The sequence below is a fragment of the Citrus clementina genome, unplaced genomic scaffold (genome assembly GCF_000493195.1).
Source record: "Citrus clementina cultivar Clemenules unplaced genomic scaffold, Citrus_clementina_v1.0 scaffold_5, whole genome shotgun sequence".
NCBI classification, from domain to species: domain Eukaryota; kingdom Viridiplantae; phylum Streptophyta; class Magnoliopsida; order Sapindales; family Rutaceae; genus Citrus; species Citrus x clementina.
This window is the reverse complement of record NW_006262201.1, coordinates 41,350,426-41,368,534: the sequence shown is the minus strand read 5'-3', so window position 1 is coordinate 41,368,534 and position 18,109 is coordinate 41,350,426. Positions and strand designations below refer to the sequence as shown.

The 18,109-nt window shown below is 36.0% G+C and overlaps 4 protein-coding genes across 7 annotated transcripts; all 4 read left to right on the top strand.

The window, feature by feature from the left end:
• Positions 1-824: 824 nt before the first annotated feature.
• On the top strand, positions 825-5,646 carry LOC18042163 (GTPase HflX). Of its 4 annotated transcripts, XM_006435001.2 has the most exons (13): positions 825-1,307; positions 1,681-1,823; positions 1,915-2,031; positions 2,674-2,788; positions 2,935-3,072; positions 3,190-3,285; positions 3,380-3,493; positions 3,813-3,881; positions 4,051-4,121; positions 4,209-4,302; positions 4,915-5,043; positions 5,119-5,208; positions 5,316-5,646. In XM_006435001.2, the coding sequence occupies exons 1-13, from the start codon at positions 939-941 to the stop codon at positions 5,406-5,408; spliced, it is 1,638 nt and encodes a 545-aa protein (XP_006435064.1). In that variant the 5' UTR covers positions 825-938; the 3' UTR covers positions 5,409-5,646. The 4 variants fall into 4 exon arrangements, with proteins under 4 accessions (XP_006435064.1, XP_024040341.1, XP_024040343.1 ...); XM_024184573.1 differs by lacking the exon at positions 3,813-3,881; XM_024184575.1 differs by lacking the exons at positions 4,915-5,043; positions 5,119-5,208; positions 5,316-5,646 and adding an exon at positions 4,510-4,905.
• Positions 5,647-6,103: 457 nt separating this feature from the next.
• Positions 6,104-7,633, top strand: LOC112098281 (peroxidase 9). Its single transcript, XM_024184258.1, has 4 exons — positions 6,104-6,426; positions 6,570-6,761; positions 6,860-7,025; positions 7,110-7,633. Exons 1-4 carry the CDS (start codon positions 6,160-6,162, stop codon positions 7,520-7,522), a joined length of 1,038 nt encoding a protein of 345 aa, XP_024040026.1. The 5' UTR covers positions 6,104-6,159; the 3' UTR covers positions 7,523-7,633.
• Positions 7,634-8,272: 639 nt separating this feature from the next.
• On the top strand, positions 8,273-13,079 carry LOC18043054. The gene is made up of 7 exons (XM_006435000.2): positions 8,273-8,905; positions 8,980-9,122; positions 9,230-9,501; positions 9,726-9,880; positions 10,554-10,816; positions 12,108-12,170; positions 12,455-13,079. The coding sequence occupies exons 1-7, from the start codon at positions 8,644-8,646 to the stop codon at positions 12,719-12,721; spliced, it is 1,425 nt and encodes a 474-aa protein (XP_006435063.1). The 5' UTR covers positions 8,273-8,643; the 3' UTR covers positions 12,722-13,079.
• Positions 13,080-14,610: 1,531 nt separating this feature from the next.
• On the top strand, positions 14,611-17,752 carry LOC18043053 (26S proteasome regulatory subunit S10B homolog B). Its single transcript, XM_006434999.2, has 10 exons — positions 14,611-14,807; positions 15,281-15,400; positions 15,531-15,667; positions 15,815-15,976; positions 16,106-16,192; positions 16,287-16,373; positions 16,459-16,596; positions 16,937-17,128; positions 17,205-17,303; positions 17,409-17,752. Exons 1-10 carry the CDS (start codon positions 14,708-14,710, stop codon positions 17,481-17,483), a joined length of 1,197 nt encoding a protein of 398 aa, XP_006435062.1. The 5' UTR covers positions 14,611-14,707; the 3' UTR covers positions 17,484-17,752.
• Positions 17,753-18,109: the final 357 nt, after the last annotated feature.

Below are 18,109 nucleotides of genomic sequence, written 5' to 3'. Positions count from 1 at the left end.
TAACCATGAAGTTTAGTTTGGCCCAAGTTTAAATTAACTATTATATTCTTATAAGGTAAAAATACTATAAATTTATTTTAATTTCAATTTTTTTTTAATGTTTATGCAAAACTCATTTTTTTAAATGATGTGTCAATACTACTTCATTAGTACAATTGTTAATCTTCAATTAAACTAACATAATGCCTTTATGATATAATACTCATTAAATCATCGGATTGTCAAATTTATATGTTTCATTGTAAAATGTTATATTATCAGTCACATAATTAAAACTACAAAGAAGAAAATCCAAATGGAGTAAAAATAGATAAAATTTTATTCATTAAAATTCATTAATGATAATAATAATAATAATAATAATAATAATAATAATAATAATAATAATAAGAATAATAAGAATAATAATAAGTTAACAAATTAAGGTTAAATCCAATAAAACCTCTCTGCAGGCAGAGAGAAGGCAGTTGCATTGTCCGCCAAAGGAGTGTTATTACCATTGTCATTTCAACTTCCTCATTTTCGATCATAAAGAGATATACTGTTACTTCACTGGTAGTGACATCTTCTCATCATACAAGAATCTTCTTCTTCTTCGGAAGGTTTTAAAAATAACAATCAATAGATTAGAGATGAAGATTGAAAAGAGAACTGAAGAATATGAATGTAATAATAAAGTGCAAGAAAAATAGTAATATTTATCTTTTTTCTTTTTAAATGAAAAATATTGGAGGGATATTGAAGATAAGGAACCATAAATTTTGATTTTAAAAATTTTAAAACATTTATTACATTATACCACCTGTCCGTAGCTGGTGGTTCCACGACGAATTATGACGCGAAATCTCAAATTTTACCCTAAATTTTCTCCGTTTTAAGAAGCTGAATTTTTTTTCGAAGAGTAGAGTAACTTGCTTTGCTGGATTCAGAATTCCATAATGAGCTTTAGTTTATGTTCACTCACGCCGGTATCACCTCAAATTCACGAACGTAATTCTCAGTGGAGTCAAAACGCTAAACGGTCGATCTTCAGACTCAGTTTAACCAACAACTCATCGAGATGTATCTGCAGAGTTGTTGAACAAGGACTCGAAGTCGAAGTTGCTTCCGCTGACACCGCCCCGCAGAAGCAGGGCCCAGTAATTGACACTAAAGAAGAAGAAGAACAACAACAAGAGGTTTTCAATGGAGTCGCAACCACTGAATCAGATAATAAAGCGCTAAATTCTTCGTATACAGCGAAGAAGAAGAAGAGAGATGATGATGACAGTTACGAGAATAGGTTCAAGCTGCAAAATGGAAGGGAGGTCAGTTATTTATTTTATTTTTTAATTTCTTTTTTTAGAATTTACATGATTAATAACATTCAACTGAGAAAGCTTTCTAAAATTTGTATGAGATATTTTTTTAAAGTGATTCGTGTGTGAAGTGTTGCTTATTTGAGTAATCTCTTTCCGGAAGTGGATAATGGTTAGCGTTGGATTTACTAATTACTGCCTAGTGTGCTCTGATTAAAAATTAAGTGTTAATTAACAGAATGCAAGTGTTTGGTTTGCATTCATCTTAGTGTTTTGATTAAAATACGCTTAATTAAATTCGTTTTTCTTTTGTTGTTCATGTTATTAACCATTAAGCTATGGATGAGAAAGAGTTAAATACGGCTGATTTCTTTATATTCAGGTGTTTCAAGAAAAATCATACCTTGTGGGTGTTGAACGCAAAGGTGGTGCAGAGTATTTGTTCGTAATAGAGGAGTCACTCAAGGAACTGGCTCAACTAGCTGACACTGCTGGACTAATGGTTGTGGGCTCCACCCATCAAAAGTGAGTACATACTTTACTGTTTCAGCAAGAAGATGGCTCTTCAGTGTATAGGAGTTACTCAAGCCTGTTGTTCATGTGACTCACAACGCAGGTTAAATTCTCCAAACCCGAGGACATATATTGGATCTGGCAAGGTTGCAGAAATTAAGAGTGCAATTCATGCACTGGGTGTTGAGACTGTGATATTTGATGATGAACTTTCAGCAGGGTAAGGTTTGTATGAATTAATGGTTACCTCAATCAAGAAATTCTTCTTGTACAGGTTATTTTTCACAAATCGAACCAATTTACTTTCTGATATTGTTTCTTTGTGTGCGGCAATGCCAATAAATGTTTAAGGATCTTAACAAGAAAAAGATCTCCTAGACTATGCTTTTTCACCGATTTTCAAAATTTAGCTGTTTTAACCTTAATTCATTTTCATTGGATGGATACAAGTAGTTATCCCCATTCAGCATCAGTTGCAGCTGAAGTTGACCAGAGGCCTGTTTTTGAACCTCATTTGTGATATGCATTTGAAGTGCTAGTTTGCATGTAGGTTTTTGGATAGCCAGAACATACCGTACCCAGGCATGGGATTATTGCAATTCAATTTGTTGTTGGTTGGTTTTATGCCTTATCTTCAACTAGTCATCTGTATGGATGACATTACTACTTCAACTCTCCTGTGTATTCTGACAAAAAAAATAGAAAATGAAATCTTGTTATTGCTTAATGCTTATCACTTAGGCAGCTATATACAGTCTTCCTTTTTTAACTTTATTTATGTATGCGATCTGCAACATATAACCGTGAGGTCTGTTATTTAAAAACATATGTTTTATTATATGTTTTCCGTAAATGTGATTAGACAGTTGCGCAATTTGGAGAAGGCTTTTGGTGGAGATGTTAGAGTTTGTGACCGCACTGCCCTTATCCTTGATATTTTCAATCAGCGAGCAGCAACACATGAGGCAGCTCTACAGGTAATTTTAATCAGTGTTTTTATGATTAATCTATCTATTTATGTGTTTTTTGTGGTCTTATCCCATGCTTAAGTCCTAGTTCTTCAACTCTAAGCAGTTTAATATGTCATTGCTGAAAGTATTCGCACTCAAATGTTTTATTCTAGGTTGCATTGGCGCAAATGGAATACCAGTTACCTCGACTAACTAAAATGTGGACTCACCTTGAACGTCAAGCAGGAGGCCAGGTAAAGGGTATGGGAGAGAAACAAATTGAAGTCGACAAACGTATCTTACGTACTCAAGTAAGCCACTTTTCTTATAAACTTTTAAGAGACTTTATATTTTATCCTGTATACCTCATTATGGTTTTGTTATCTCTGGAAATTGAGAACTTAAGTCTCTGACACATTGTTTGCTAGATCGGGGTTCTCAAAAAAGAGCTAGAATCTGTTAGAAAACATCGAAAGCAATACCGGAACCGGCGTGTTTCTGTACCTGTCCCTGTAGTGTCACTGGTAAATCAACGCATGAAGATTTTGTGTTTTTGGATTGCCAGATAAATCATTATGCATGTTAAGCTGTTATTTTTTTCCCCCCAAAACATTTTAGGTTGGGTATACAAATGCTGGAAAGAGTACACTATTAAATCGATTGACTGGAGCTACTGTTCTTGCTGAGGATCGGTTATTTGCGACGCTTGATCCAACTACGAGAAGGGTTCAGGCGAGATTCAGACATACCCTAATATTTTTTTATGTTTTATTTTTTGTTGCAAAGCTATTTGAAGTCGTTTATTCTCTATACACTTGTGTTAGAAAAGCAAACTTGATATACGTTGTTTACAACTAGTAATGAATAGTATTATGTTCTTCAAAACATACTTTAACATATTATGCCATCTTTGGTGCTTTCTCTGACAATCAACTACGTTTTAGTTCTTACAATTCAGAGCTTAGGCCTTGTACAAAAGAAAACGACTATAGTTCAATTTTTATATGATTCACAGAAGAATTTACTGAAATGAAACCTTTGTCCTGTCTAGATGAAAAACGGGGGGGAATTTCTTCTCACCGATACTGTTGGTTTTATCCAAAAGTTACCGACTACCCTGGTGAGGATTTTAACCTCTAATCTGTTCTCATTTTAATATCATTGCCTCTTTTATTTCTACTCCTATTAGCTTCTCTATCAGAGAAGAGGCTTCTAATTAATGTGAATTGTTAACTCCTATGATGTCAAGTTCAACAATTTTTCTAAACATTGTTGACCTCTCCCTGTAGGTTGCTGCGTTCAGAGCAACACTGGAGGAGATATCGGAGTCATCACTTTTGGTGCATGTAGTGGATATCAGGTATAATGATATCAAACTGCTGATTGGATCTAATTCCGTGATTATCAGAAACAGTTGAATCTTATTGTACACCACGGTCAAGTGCAGCCATCCCCTAGCAGAGCAACAGATAGAAGCTGTTGACAAAGTTCTTTCAGAACTTGATGTGTCATCAATTCCAAAGTTAATGATCTGGAACAAGGTACTGGTGGTCTTCCCCCCCCCCCAATGTATTGTATTTTCTCTGGGATTCAGTTATTGAAACTTCTGAAGTGAAATAAACAGTTGAATCCTATATATTTACCTTTTACACTTTGTATACCTTCCCCCTTTTCCATTGCTTTAATCTGTCTGATATTAAGCAGGCTTTCAGCCGTAAAATACTAATAATTTATTAGTATTTGCGCAGACTTGTTCCCTCCCCCTCTAAAGATATTTTAAAGACATTGGATGCTGAATACGAATTGTTTATTGGTAGACCATTGTTTAAGTCGTTTGCATGTGTAAGCACATCCGTTATTTTGTGAATAACTAAAAAGATAATGAGATGAATAATATTTGTTATCCAATAGGTTTATTAATTTTGCAGATAAGTTGCAGCCTATTTATGAGCATCAACTTTGTAGCTGCTCCTATGAATTGATCTCCAGATGGCTCACTTTGCAATGTCTTGGGATTTATTTTATTGCATGGATCAAGCTTATTGATGATTTTATGATTTATATTATTTGAATTTTAAACTTGCATCAGCTTTTGTTCATTGCCGTATGAACTCACTTGACAAATTTTATGATTTTCGACTGTGCTTGGGCAGGTTGATAAGGTATGTGATCCCCAAAAGGTCAAGTTGGAAGCACAGAAAAGAGAAGATGTTGTTTGTATATCTGCTTTGAGTGGCAATGGATTAGATGAATTCTGCAGTGCAGTTCAGGAAAAATTAAAGGTACCAAGTTTACTTCAAATGTAGTATCCTTAAATTATGCTCATTCCTAATACTAAGCATGACGTTGATGGTCAGGATTCTATGGTCTGGGTGGAAGCATTGGTTCCATTTGACAAAGGGGAGCTTCTCAGTACCATACACCAGGTCGGAATGGTGGAGAGAACTGTGAGTATTCACTCGCTATTTATTTAATTTATTTTCTTTTCACTTACACTAATTACCGATTATCACTTAGCTAAATTTTTCTGATGTACTTCTTTGCTTATTTACAGGAGTATACAGAGAATGGGACATTGGTGAAGGCACACGTCCCTCTTCGTTTTGCCAGACTGCTGACACCAATGCGGCAAATGTGTATATCATGAACCCACTGTTCCAAATTGAGTTTTAATGATAGTATATTAATTGTGATTTGTACCATTCTCCATGATGTACCTATAATCTTTAGCCTACAGGCAAATGCTACTTTTATTTTTCATTTTTCCCTTTTTCCTGAGGGAGAGAAATGTTCAGCGCTTGTACTGCCCTTGTCAAAGGGTTGTGTAAATAGCATAACCAGCTATACAAAATGACAATATTAATAAAATTTGTTCCTTTTACCAATTGTATGTGTTCAGAGCAGTTAAAATCTAATGCCTTCGGGGTTGAAGTTTCTTGTGGTAGGAGGTTAACCACACAAGCTTTTGAATGCCTCTAGCGTGTTAACGTGATTGAAAGTAGAATTTTGTAACGAATCTTGCCTTATCTGCTAAGGAGATTAGTCACTCTTATAGCATTGGCTTTATCTGGGTTTCTTCTAACTTTTGCTCACATGATTCTCTAATGAACCTTTTAGTGTTTCTGGAGAATAAAAAGTCAAAAAGAGACACAATACCATTACGCTACTCGTACTTGGAGCAGGTAGAACAGAAACACCTCTTTCTTTTTCTTACGCGGATAATTGTATGCCAAAAGTAGTATACAGACAAGTTGAAATAGTCATTGCTCCTTCTGATATTAGGTGTTTTAGGGAGGATTTGGTAGAGAAAGCAGTTGATTTAATCACTATAAAGGTAGAACCTAAGTCTAAACAATGAGCAACATCAAAGAAAGAGACTCTTGGAATTCTAATCATCAATGGCTTTCTTCAAATTGGCTATCACTCTACTGCTACTAGCTTTGATCTCAGCCAGGATCTCACTAGCTCACCCTGGAATTGGCATTGGCTGGGGTGGTAATGGCCAGTATGGAGGCAGCTTCTATGGCCTCTTTCCACAATTTTATCAGTTTTCATGCCCACAAGTTGATAACATTGTCATGTCAGTGCTCCAGAAGGCCATTGCAAGACAGCCCAGAATAGCTGCCTCTTTGCTTAGGCTTCATTTCCATGATTGCTTTGTTCAGGTTTCTCACTTTTAGTATACCTAGTAGTACAAAACACTCGATTCTTTCCTTTTTTTTCTTCTTCTTTTTTTTTTTTCAAAGTGTAGTTAACTTCGTATGTATGCATAGGTGTTTATGACTTACAGTTTTATTACTAATTACAGGGCTGTGATGCTTCCGTCTTGTTGGACGATTCTGCAGCTATAGTTAGTGAAAAGAATTCAGTACCAAACAGGAATTCCCTCAGAGGATTTGAAGTGATTGACGAGATCAAGGCTAAGCTGGAAGAAGCATGTCCTCAGACTGTTTCTTGTGCAGACATTGTCGCCCTAGCTGCTCGCGGCTCCGTTGTACTAGTAAGCAAAATTCTAACAAAACTGATGTTAGGTAGATCATATAAAAGATTCAGGACAGAGAACTTTGTTAATAACTATTACTGGGTATGCTCAAACAGAGCGGAGGACCGTCTTGGGAGCTCCCCCTTGGAAGGAGGGACTCGAGAACAGCAAGCTTAAGTGGCTCAAACAGTAACATTCCCCCGCCAAACTCTACCGTCCAAAACCTTATAGCATCCTTCAAGCGTCAAGGCCTAAATGAAGTAGACCTTGTCTCTCTTTCAGGTAATTAATTACTGTATAGCACTGCATTTAATGAACTGAACCTGATTCTCTAAACTAAGTATTTTGTTTGATGTCATGTTGCAGGAGGGCATACAATTGGGGTGGCAAGGTGTGTGACCTTCAAGCAAAGGCTATATAATCAAAATGGAAACAACCAACCGGATGAGACTTTAGAGAGGACATATTACTTCGGTTTAAAATCAGTCTGCCCAAGAACAGGCGGCGACAATAACATCTCCCCGCTAGACTTTGCCTCACCAGCAAAATTTGATAACACCTACTTCAAGCTTGTTCTGTTGGGCAAAGGGCTTCTCACATCTGATGAAGTGCTTTTGACAGGCGATGTGGGGAACATCGTGCAACTAGTTAAGTCCTACGCTGAGGATGATGAGCTCTTCTTTAAACAGTTTGCTCAGTCAATGGTTAAGATGGGGAACATTAGCCCTCTCACTGGCTTTAATGGTGAAGTTAGGAAGAATTGTCGCCTAGTTAATTAAGAAACTAATTATTTATCTCATATTATTCATGGCTGTTTAAGTTTGGTATGCTCAGCTCAGTTATGTATCATGTCATCCCCTAGTTATGAGAACGTGCTAGCTGAACTGTTTGATTGATTTATCATTAAAATTAATCAAATACTGCTATGATTTCTGAATTTTTTTCCTTTTTAAAAAACATACATGTATGTATATATAATATATAACCGTAAAATCTAGCTTCCAAGAATAAGAACAACATCGAGTGCAACATGTGAGAGTGACCAGTTCCTAAGCAATATTCTATATCTTATGAGTGCAGTACGATTTAACAGGTTCAAATAAAAAACAACAGGGACAACTTAGTCGCCATCAGAGCTACAACTCCTCCCTTGCCAAGAAAATGCAGCACAAGAGCCCCAAGTTTCGCTTGGGTATATTATAAGAGAACATGAACATGAATCACGTCTACTTTTAGTTTATCAGTAAAATTAATTATTTTCAGGTTTAGACACCCGTATTTTTTTTAATACGGACACAGTATTAAACTATGCGATTTTTAAAAAAATTAATTTTTTAATGAACTATTGGTAAAATTATTCTACTTTTCATCAACAAAAAAAAGTAAAGAAGGCATTAGAATAAGATGTAACTATGTGATCTAATCCGAACCCGAATGTTTTCGAGTTGGGTTGGATGAGTTATTTTTACCTACACCTAAATTTTATAATGCCGTTATTGTTAGCTAACCACCATACTTGCTGGATACTAAGCCAACTCACATCACATCTTTGAGTTTTGAAATATTTCAAGCTTTTATTATTATTTTCCTTTTGCTGATGAAATAATCTATTAACGCTAACGCCCAAGCCCACGCTCCGTCAGGCAGTAACGGTAAGGGAGATGTTCATTGTCTTTGCGTCTCTGACGACGTGACGCTGCGTTACTTGAAAAAAAATTAGGCAGGCTGCAATTCCCATGAGATCGGTGTCGAGTGTCGACTGACTGTGAAGTCAAGATTAGATTTGTGAATCGTTCTTCTCAGGTTTTCAAATCTAAATTCAAATCCCAAATTTTTGATCTGTTGCTTATCTTTTTCGGAGACGAAGAAGCGGCCCTCACTATAAGAACCAAGTAAAAGAATGGGAAAGCAATCAAGCGCGTGGATTACAATGCAGAAGAAGAAACGATGGCAACTGATGATTCTTGTACTCTTCACTCTATCAACCGCTATGCTCTTCTTCATAAGATCTACAGCCAATTCATGCAACACTAGTAGTATTACTACTAAAACAACAACTACCGCCACTCATTTCAATAGCGACGAAGAAAAAGCATCAAATCCTCTCAATTTCATGAAGTCAAAGCTCGTTCTTTTGGTCTCCCACGAACTCTCCCTTTCCGGTAATATTTCTACCTCTGAATTTCTGTTTGTTTCTTGGGAAAATTACTTGCGCTTGATAAAATTAAGTATACAGGTGGGCCATTGTTGTTGATGGAGCTGGCATTTCTGTTGAGAGGGGTCGGAGCTGAAGTTGTGTGGATTACTAACCAGAAACCGAACGAACCTGATGAAGTTATTTACAGTTTAGAGCATAAGATGTTGGACAGAGGAGTTCAGGTTTAATGTAATTCGGGTCTTTTTCCTTTTTCCTTTTTTTCTTTTAAAGTTTGAATTTAACTATGTTATTAAGTAGTGTTTAACTTGTGGATTATGAATATTTATAGGTGTTATCTGCTAAGGGCGAAAAAGCTATAAACACTGCACTTAATGCTGATTTGGTGGTTTTAAATACTGCTGTTGCTGGGAAGTGGTTGGATGGTGTTCTTAAGGATAAAGTTTCTCAGGTTCTTCCAAAGGTTCTGTGGTGGATTCATGAAATGCGTGGGCATTATTTCAAATTAGAATATGTTAAGCACCTGCCCTTTGTTGCAGGTGCTATGATTGATTCATATACCACTGCTGAATATTGGAAGAACAGGACAAGAGAACGTCTAGGGTATATAAGATCCTTACTTTGTGTAGTTAACTGTTTTATTGCATGTTAGCTTCTTGCATTGAAGTTCTTCTTTGTACTGCTATATTTTGTTTTGGATATGCTATGTAATTGGCCCATGTTTTATCTGATGTTGGCTTTAATTCCTTCATTTCAATGTTTTATTTCAAGCTGCCATTCCTTCATCGTTTGAGCCTAATATTCGTATTAGACTTTGTGCTTTACAGAATTAGAATGCCCGAAACATATGTTGTGCACCTTGGAAATAGCAAGGATCTTATGGACATAGCTGAGGATAGCGTGGCCAGGAGGGTTCTCCGTGAGCATGTGCGGGAATCTCTTGGAGTGCGGGATGATGATCTACTCTTTGCCATCATAAATAGTATGCTTTTGACGTTGCCAATACCATAAGTTTAACTGAGTCTCTTAGTTGCAGAAGATTTCTTATTTTATTTGAAACATTGATGCCAAGGTACATATATAAAGGGCTTCAGTCTGTCACATACCAAGTTGGTCATCAGGTCTGATTTTATCAGTTCCAAGTAACCGTGATTCTAATTTGAAATGTAGTTGTACAACTTATTGCTGCATTTTTCCTTGTATGGACATTAGTGTTAAAATGAGTCCTCTAAGAAGTAGCAATTCCACCTCGTAGTTCACATCCTGGGTTTGGATAAAGTGGTATAGTCTTTGCTCTTAAAATTTTACTATTGAAAGGATTACTTTGAAATTCACAACTGGCATTAGCACCAAATAGTTCCCTTGCACATTGATTTGAGTTTGTACTTTAATTGGTAATGTTTGATTTCTTCCTCATTTTCAGTCGATTTTGCTGTTCTAATAGAAGCCAATTCTACATTTAACTATTGGTCTTCTCTTTAGAATTTAATTTGGCAATCATTGGATTGTAGGACTGCGGGAATAGTAACTTTTACCGGGTTAATTTTGATTTTCCATAGTATGCGTAACATTCAGTTCTCTGTTTGCATATTATGCCACTCTACTTTTAGTTTCTGCTACATATCTTCTGAGCATCACTCAGTCTATGATAACAGGTGTTTCACGGGGTAAAGGTCAGGATCTATTTCTTCATTCCTTTTATGAAAGTCTGCAGTTGATCCGAGAGAAGAAGCTGCAGGTGCCGTCAATGCATGCAGTAGTAGTAGGAAGTGACATGAATGCTCAGACAAAGTTTGAGACAGAGATACGCAACTTTGTAGCCGAGAAAAAGATTCAGGATCATGTTCACTTTGTCAATAAAACACTAACAGTCGGTCCTTATCTAGCTTCCATCGATGTTCTTGTTCAGAATTCTCAGGTCTGTTCTACTGATTTCTTTTCCCTATTTTTGCAAGGAGCAATGTTTCTGTATATTAGTTTTGTTTATTATTTCATGTTCCTTTAATTTATCTATTTTGGTTTGCAAAGAAAATAAATATTACATGTTTGGTGACCTATATATTAGAATGAAGAGAAGAAATATGAGACTGAAATATGTCCTCACCTCATCAGGTTCTGGGTGTTTAGTCAATGCTGTATCTACAGAAAAATTCTCACAAGGCTACTCTTCTTTTCTTCCTAATGTGAAATCGGAATTGGGTAATGGTGAAAAATTTCGTTTTGGCAGGATGTTTTTTATGGGGGTTCCTCCTTATGTTCTTCATTTCTTCATCTTTACAGACACTCTCGCTCTCATAATGTTTCTGTCAAAAGTCTGATTGTCACTTCCTCTTTAGATTGGACTTGGAATTTCAACTCTTTTGAGGAATTTGAATGAGAGAAAAATTAAAAAGCTTCAGTTCTTTTGTTATTATTGGTGAACGTTTCTATCACTGTTTTGGTAGAGGATAAAAGAATTTCGAAGCTTAGACCTCCAAGGATCTTTTCATGCAAACTTTTACTCATCAGTTGATTGATGATCAAGCTCTCTCAAACCTTTTTTTCTCAATGACAAAATATACATGTAGTTATGGAAATCTTCAGTTCTGTCTACTATTTGGATGATTTATCTGAACGAAATAGAAGGATTTTTGAAGATTTTGAGGAATATATCATCATATTTTGTGGGAAAGAGTGTGATTAATAGCCTAACTTTGGGCCTCAGTTACTAAGGGATTTCAAGATTTCTCTTTCTTCTTTACTCATTTAAACTGGGAAGTGGTGTTGGCTTAATTCTGTGCATTTTGTTCAGAGGTCATTTAGTCATATGGATCCTATACATAATTTGGTCATCTGATTAGCACTCAATTGTATAGATCTTTTTGTGATCTTTAGGGTTCTTTTTTGTTCGTGTTGTGCTTCTTAATTCAAGTATCTCTGTTTCCTATCCCCAAAAAAAAAACTCTTCTAGGAGTCTAACATGAGATGAAGAGAAAAATTTCTGCCATGTTTATTTTCCAAGTCGTTAATGACTTGGTTATTCTGGTTAGCAAGCAGGATAGCAACTAAATTCCACTATGAATATTACTGCACTTTCTCTTCCACTTTTCCTTTCTAATTTCTCATTGCTTTTAGGTTGTTTTCCTGTTTAAAAATGATGGCTCCTACATGAAAAGTCTGTTTTGGTTTTTTGCTTTACTAATAAGCCTAAAGTTCTTATTGATGTGTAGGCCCGAGGAGAGTGCTTTGGTAGGATAACCATTGAAGCTATGGCTTTTCAGCTGCCTGTATTGGTATGATACTTCAAATTTAGTAAAATTATCTTTTCCTGATCTAGCCCTTTTTAAGTTTGCATTAGATTAATATTACTGTAAAAAAATTGTTGTTACTTTTTGCTTGATTGTGCTTGTACTCGAGGACAGGATTTTCTCTTTGCTAATTTCAAAAGCAGAGACTTTCTCCATTTTTGGATTGCTTGATTGCTCTCGTGATGCATTCACCTTCATTTGTCCACGTATTGGGACTTTGTTGTCATCTTCCAATGAAAATGCTCATTTTATCATTCACGATTATTCAGGGAACTGCTGCGGGAGGCACCATGGAGATTGTAGTGAACGGAACAACAGGCTTGTTACATCCCGCCGGAAAAGAAGGTGTGACACCTCTAGCTAATAACATAGTGAAACTAGCCACACATGTAGAGAGGAGGTTGACAATGGGAAAGAAAGGATATGAGAGGGTGAAAGACAGGTTCTTGGAACACCATATGTCACAGAGAATTGCTTTGGTGTTAAAGGAAGTTCTTCAATATGCAAAGATCCACCAGCCTCAGTCTCATTCTTAACTTGTTACCGGCATTTCATCGTTTGGTTAAAGTATTCTCCTTGCAAGTGTTGAGTTAGCTGGGAAAGTCACGAGAAAAATTCCGAAAACCTTTGTACCATATGTTGCGGGAAATTCATAGTTAGGACATATTGTTTTATCCTTGTGTTAATGTTTTTGCAGTCATATTTCCATTGTTGTTTTCATGATCGATGCCGATGGACTACAATTAGGGAAAAGGAAAGCTTCACCCCCATAGTTTGATGAAATGGTCACGTAGATCTCAAATTTTTTACATGGACTCAAGACTCGTTCCGTTATGTTTTGCCTTTTATTTGGGTGTCAAATGCTAAATTTACTGTTATGCCCTTATCATGTCATTGCTTGCTCCTAGACATGGAACGATATGAAACTGCTTTTTAGAGTTTCACATTGAATTAAAAACATTTTAATTAACCTAGAAAAGAGAGGAAACTCATCCATTTTTGTATACATATAAACAGATCAATCAAAGTATGCAAAATAAGAAGATAAAACTGAACACTTGCCAAAGCTACGGATTATGGGTTAGAGATTTTTCAAATTCAACATTCACTGTTTGTTGTGTAAACCACGGATTGCTTGCATTTTCAGAATGATAATTGGTCGGGTTTTCTTTGTTTTGCACAAAATATGGAGGAGAAGACGAAGAATGTGGAAGTGAAGAAGAAGACGGGATGGCGGCATGAAGGGAAGTGGTGCCGGATGTTAGGGTTTTTGATTAATTTGCTTTATGATTGAGGTCTACATGTGCGGTTTTAATGCTGGATATTAGTTTTAATTTTGATTAGCTTAATTGCTTCCACTTCTCCTGCATTTTTTTTTAGCCATGTGGATTCCTTCAGTCTCATAATCAAAGCACTTTTTTTTTTTTCCTCCAAATTATTATAAGCAAACTATGTTAGCTTATCAAAAAAGGAGAAAAAAATGCCGAAGTTACAAAGGGCTAATTTTCTCAAAATCAACGCATAGTGAACTTACTGAAATGTTCTTTTTTTAATCCAAATAAATGGCAAAAGTAATGGAAGAAAGTTAAGGTGTTTATTATTAAATTTCTGTGACTATTTAGTTAAATTATAGGGGTAAAGCTGTCTTTTTATCCTATAATTATATAATTTTATATAAAGAATTTGGGACAACGGATTTTCAACTGTAGAAATGTTTAGTCCAATTTCCTCTTCTTCTTCTTCTTCTTCTTCTTCTTCGTTTTTTCCCCTCCCTCTAAAGAGCCCACAATTTCTCGCTCTGCTAACCAAAACGAAATGCAGCAATTCTTCAAAAACAAATGAACGCAGCAAATTTTTGTTTGTTTTCTCACTGTGCGTAGTGAATATAATGCAAGTTTCATCCGTTGAACATTTGTTCTCAGACTGGTTTATGATGGAGCAAAAGGTCTGGTTATGTAATTTTATTTTTTTTTTGACTAAGTTTATGTAATATTTTAAAAAAGGCTCAATGAGTTGAATTTATATTCCATAAAATAATCTCATTCCCATGTTTAATAAACATCAGACAAATTTTCAATATGAGTGGGTTTATTTGTCATTTGATTGTGAAACCAAACTTGATTAGATAACACTGTCTTATTATTATTATTTTTTAAAAATATTATATTATATGATTACTAAACGAATAGTAAGGTTTGCAAAATTCCGTATAAAGGTTGATCAGTTTTGTAACTTAACACAATCATTACCATAATCTCTCCCTATAAATAGATAGAAGGCATAAACTTATAGTCAAAGGCAAGTCAGAAACGACATAGCGTCTAATCTTATTAACCGACGGGTCGGCTGGACTGTTTTACTGGGAATACTAAAAAGAGAACCAAAAGGGTAAGTTAGTAATTTTACAGTACAGAAGTACGCCCCTCCAACAAGAAAGCACATACATACAAAGGCAGAGAGAAAACATCGACAAGCTTACGAGACTCGATTGATTTGCTACATCAATATCTCCGACTGCAACGATGAGCGAAGGAGAAGACGCCGTTAGACGCCGTAATGCCATGACGGAGTACCGTAAGAAGCTACTCCAGCACAAAGAAATCGAATCTAGAGTTCGATCTGGTTAGTCGCATACTACCATTAGCAAGCCCTAAATCTGGTATTTCTGAGAGAACGGTTACTATATCGTCGAATGCTTTGTTTGTTAGGATTTCCTTCTACTATTATCTCCGAATTAGTATTTTCTTATACTTTAGGATATTATTTCTAGGGTTTTTGATTAATTGCCGACATGCCTAAAGCCAGAGCACTTTATTGGGATCTAATTTTATTAGAGTAGCTTCAGTTTTAAATTTCTTGTTATTAGCTTAGCATTAGAAAATCGGCCATAAGTCAGATTCTCATAGTGAAAGAAGACAGTACTTGTGAATTAAACCTGGCGGGAAGTCTCGTAGTTGTTGTTTGTTAATGGATGTCATGGCCCCATTAATTTTTTTTTTTAGTTAACTAGTTATGAGATCGAGCAATTTTGTGCTTAATAGTACTGATTTTCTTAAGGCGGTAGATGATGTTGACCTCTAGTCATGAATGTGCAGTTAAGGAGAATTTGAGAGCTGCAAAGAAGGAGTTCAACAAAACAGAAGATGATTTGAAGTCTCTTCAAAGTGTTGGGCAGATCATTGGAGAAGTTCTCAGACCTCTTGACAATGAACGCTGTAATTACTTGTTTGGACTTTCCTTTTCTTACTGTATCTTGTAAATTATTTCAATAGTTTTGGGCTGATTTTTAATAGACATTAGATTTAGTTCTTAGAATGTGGATTGATCTTGCTCTATATGTTACAGTGATTGTTAAAGCTAGCAGCGGGCCCCGTTATGTGGTTGGATGCCGCAGCAAAGTGGATAAAGAGAAGTTGACTTCGGGAACAAGAGTTGTTCTTGATATGACAACGCTCACAATCATGCGAGCTCTTCCTCGTGAAGTAATTTATAGTTTTTATTACTCTTTGGAATTCATTTTAGCAGGACCAATTAGTGGTTATGAATCATCCAGTTCCTATTTGAATATGTAATCTAGTCTGCTTTTGAAAATGAAAAAACTGACATCTGTGGTATGATCTGGATAACAGGTTGATCCGGTTGTATATAACATGTTGCATGAAGATCCGGGTAATGTTAGCTATTCGGCTGTGGGTGGTTTATCTGATCAGATCAGAGAATTAAGGGAATCTATTGAGCTACCTTTGATGAATCCTGAGCTTTTCCTTAGAGTTGGAATTAAACCTCCCAAGGTAACAACATCTTTCCTCCTTTTATTCTAGATTTTGTTCTATGATTTACCCAGTATTGGTGGATTGTTTTCCATATTTTGTGATGTTCGACCGCTAACCATTTTAGCTTTCTTATTGTCTCTCTTCCAGGGCGTTCTTCTTTATGGGCCTCCTGGAACTGGCAAGACATTATTAGCACGAGCAATTGCCAGTAACATAGATGCAAATTTTCTGAAGGTTATATTTTGTTTCTGCTTTATGCTATTTAAGTTGCATTATTTTGTAATTCGTGCTTTAAATTTTGATACATTTTACTTATGATATGTTATAGGTGGTTTCAAGTGCCATTATTGATAAGTACATTGGGGAAAGTGCAAGGTTGATAAGAGAGATGTTTGGATATGCACGTGATCATCAAGTAAGAGCATGGGTTTTGTGAATACTTGCTGATAAACGTGTATCTGTAATAACCTTTCTTTCTCATTATTTCTTTGCTCATCCAGCCCTGCATCATTTTTATGGATGAAATTGATGCCATCGGTGGACGCCGTTTTAGTGAAGGAACCAGTGCAGATCGTGAAATTCAAAGGACACTGATGGAGTTACTTAATCAGCTTGATGGATTTGATCAGCTTGGGAAGGTATATTTTTTTGGACGATAAACTAGAATGGGCTCTGAAGCGGTCTTTCTAGGATATGTTCATAGTTCATAACCACCAAATATGGTTTGAAGTGTCACATAGACGCACACAAACACGTGTGCATGAACATAGAGGGAGAAAGGTGAACTTATGGAGTTCAGTGACTTCTTTCCCAATATCTACGATTCCTCTTCCCATCAATGGTGGGCTGTGGGATGCTTTCACTAATTGTGGACTGTGCATATTTTAAGTTCTCATTTGTACCAACTAATCTCATTGATTGTTTATTTCTTTTTCTTGCATGGAAGATTGATAAATTAGAACGTTTCTTATTTTGCAGGTTAAAATGATAATGGCCACTAACAGACCTGATGTCCTTGACCCTGCACTTCTTCGTCCAGGGCGACTGGATAGGAAAATTGAGATTCCATTGCCAAATGAGCAGTCAAGAATGGAAATTCTTAAAATTCATGCTGCTGGCATTGCTAAGCATGGTGAGATTGATTATGAGGCTGTTGTGAAGCTTGCAGAGGTGAGTAGGCGTGGCCTGTGATTTCTGTTATTTGTTTTTTGCTTTATTCTGAGACAATCTCCTGCAATTGCTTAAGGGCTTTAATGGGGCTGATCTCCGAAATGTTTGCACCGAGGCTGGAATGTCGGCAATCCGTGCTGAACGTGATTATGTCATCCACGAAGATTTTATGAAGGTAGAAAGCCTTTCTGTTATGTAAACAATTAAATTTATGCAGTGTTGAGAAAAATTTAAACTGTATGATGTGCTCATGCTTGGTTCTGCCCATACATATTTGCAGGCTGTCCGGAAACTGAACGAGGCAAAGAAACTTGAATCAAGTGCTCACTACAATGCTGATTTTGGAAAAGAGTAAAAACATTTAGGAAAAGAGCCAAGGATCTTGAGGCAGTGCGGTTATTTTTCAGATGTAATTGTTTTCATATTTTTGTTAAAACATCTTGCTTTAATTTGTGAAGTTAGTGGTTCTTTGAGCGATGGAATGCTCTATATATTATAACAATCATTTACGTCAGAAAGTGTTGCACATCTTTAATGTCTTAATGGTTTCAGTGATTTCCACCGATTCTCAGACAACTGTGTTTTGGTCGCAGCTGGGAAATTGAGTTATTACATAGTTCTCTATGTCCACTGTAGGAGTTTGCATGAACTATTAAGTCTGCGCTGTGTAACCCACTTGCCTCTTCCTCAAATCCATTAAGAGGCAATTTCTTTTCATTACAGTGCCTGCTTGGATGTCAAACCACAGGTGGAAATAGATTTTAGCATGCATATGATATTTATCAATTTTGAAATTTGGTAGTAACTAGTATGATGTTCGTTTATTGCTGCAGCCTGCATGATGTTTCTTCATGTGATTTTGGAATATTTTTCTCCCCTTTCTATATCATTTGTGGGGTAATAGTTTTATAAGCGGTTGCAGTTAATAAAATTTTCATGCTTCCTTTTTTGTTTAGCCATGGATGAATATATATTTAGGCG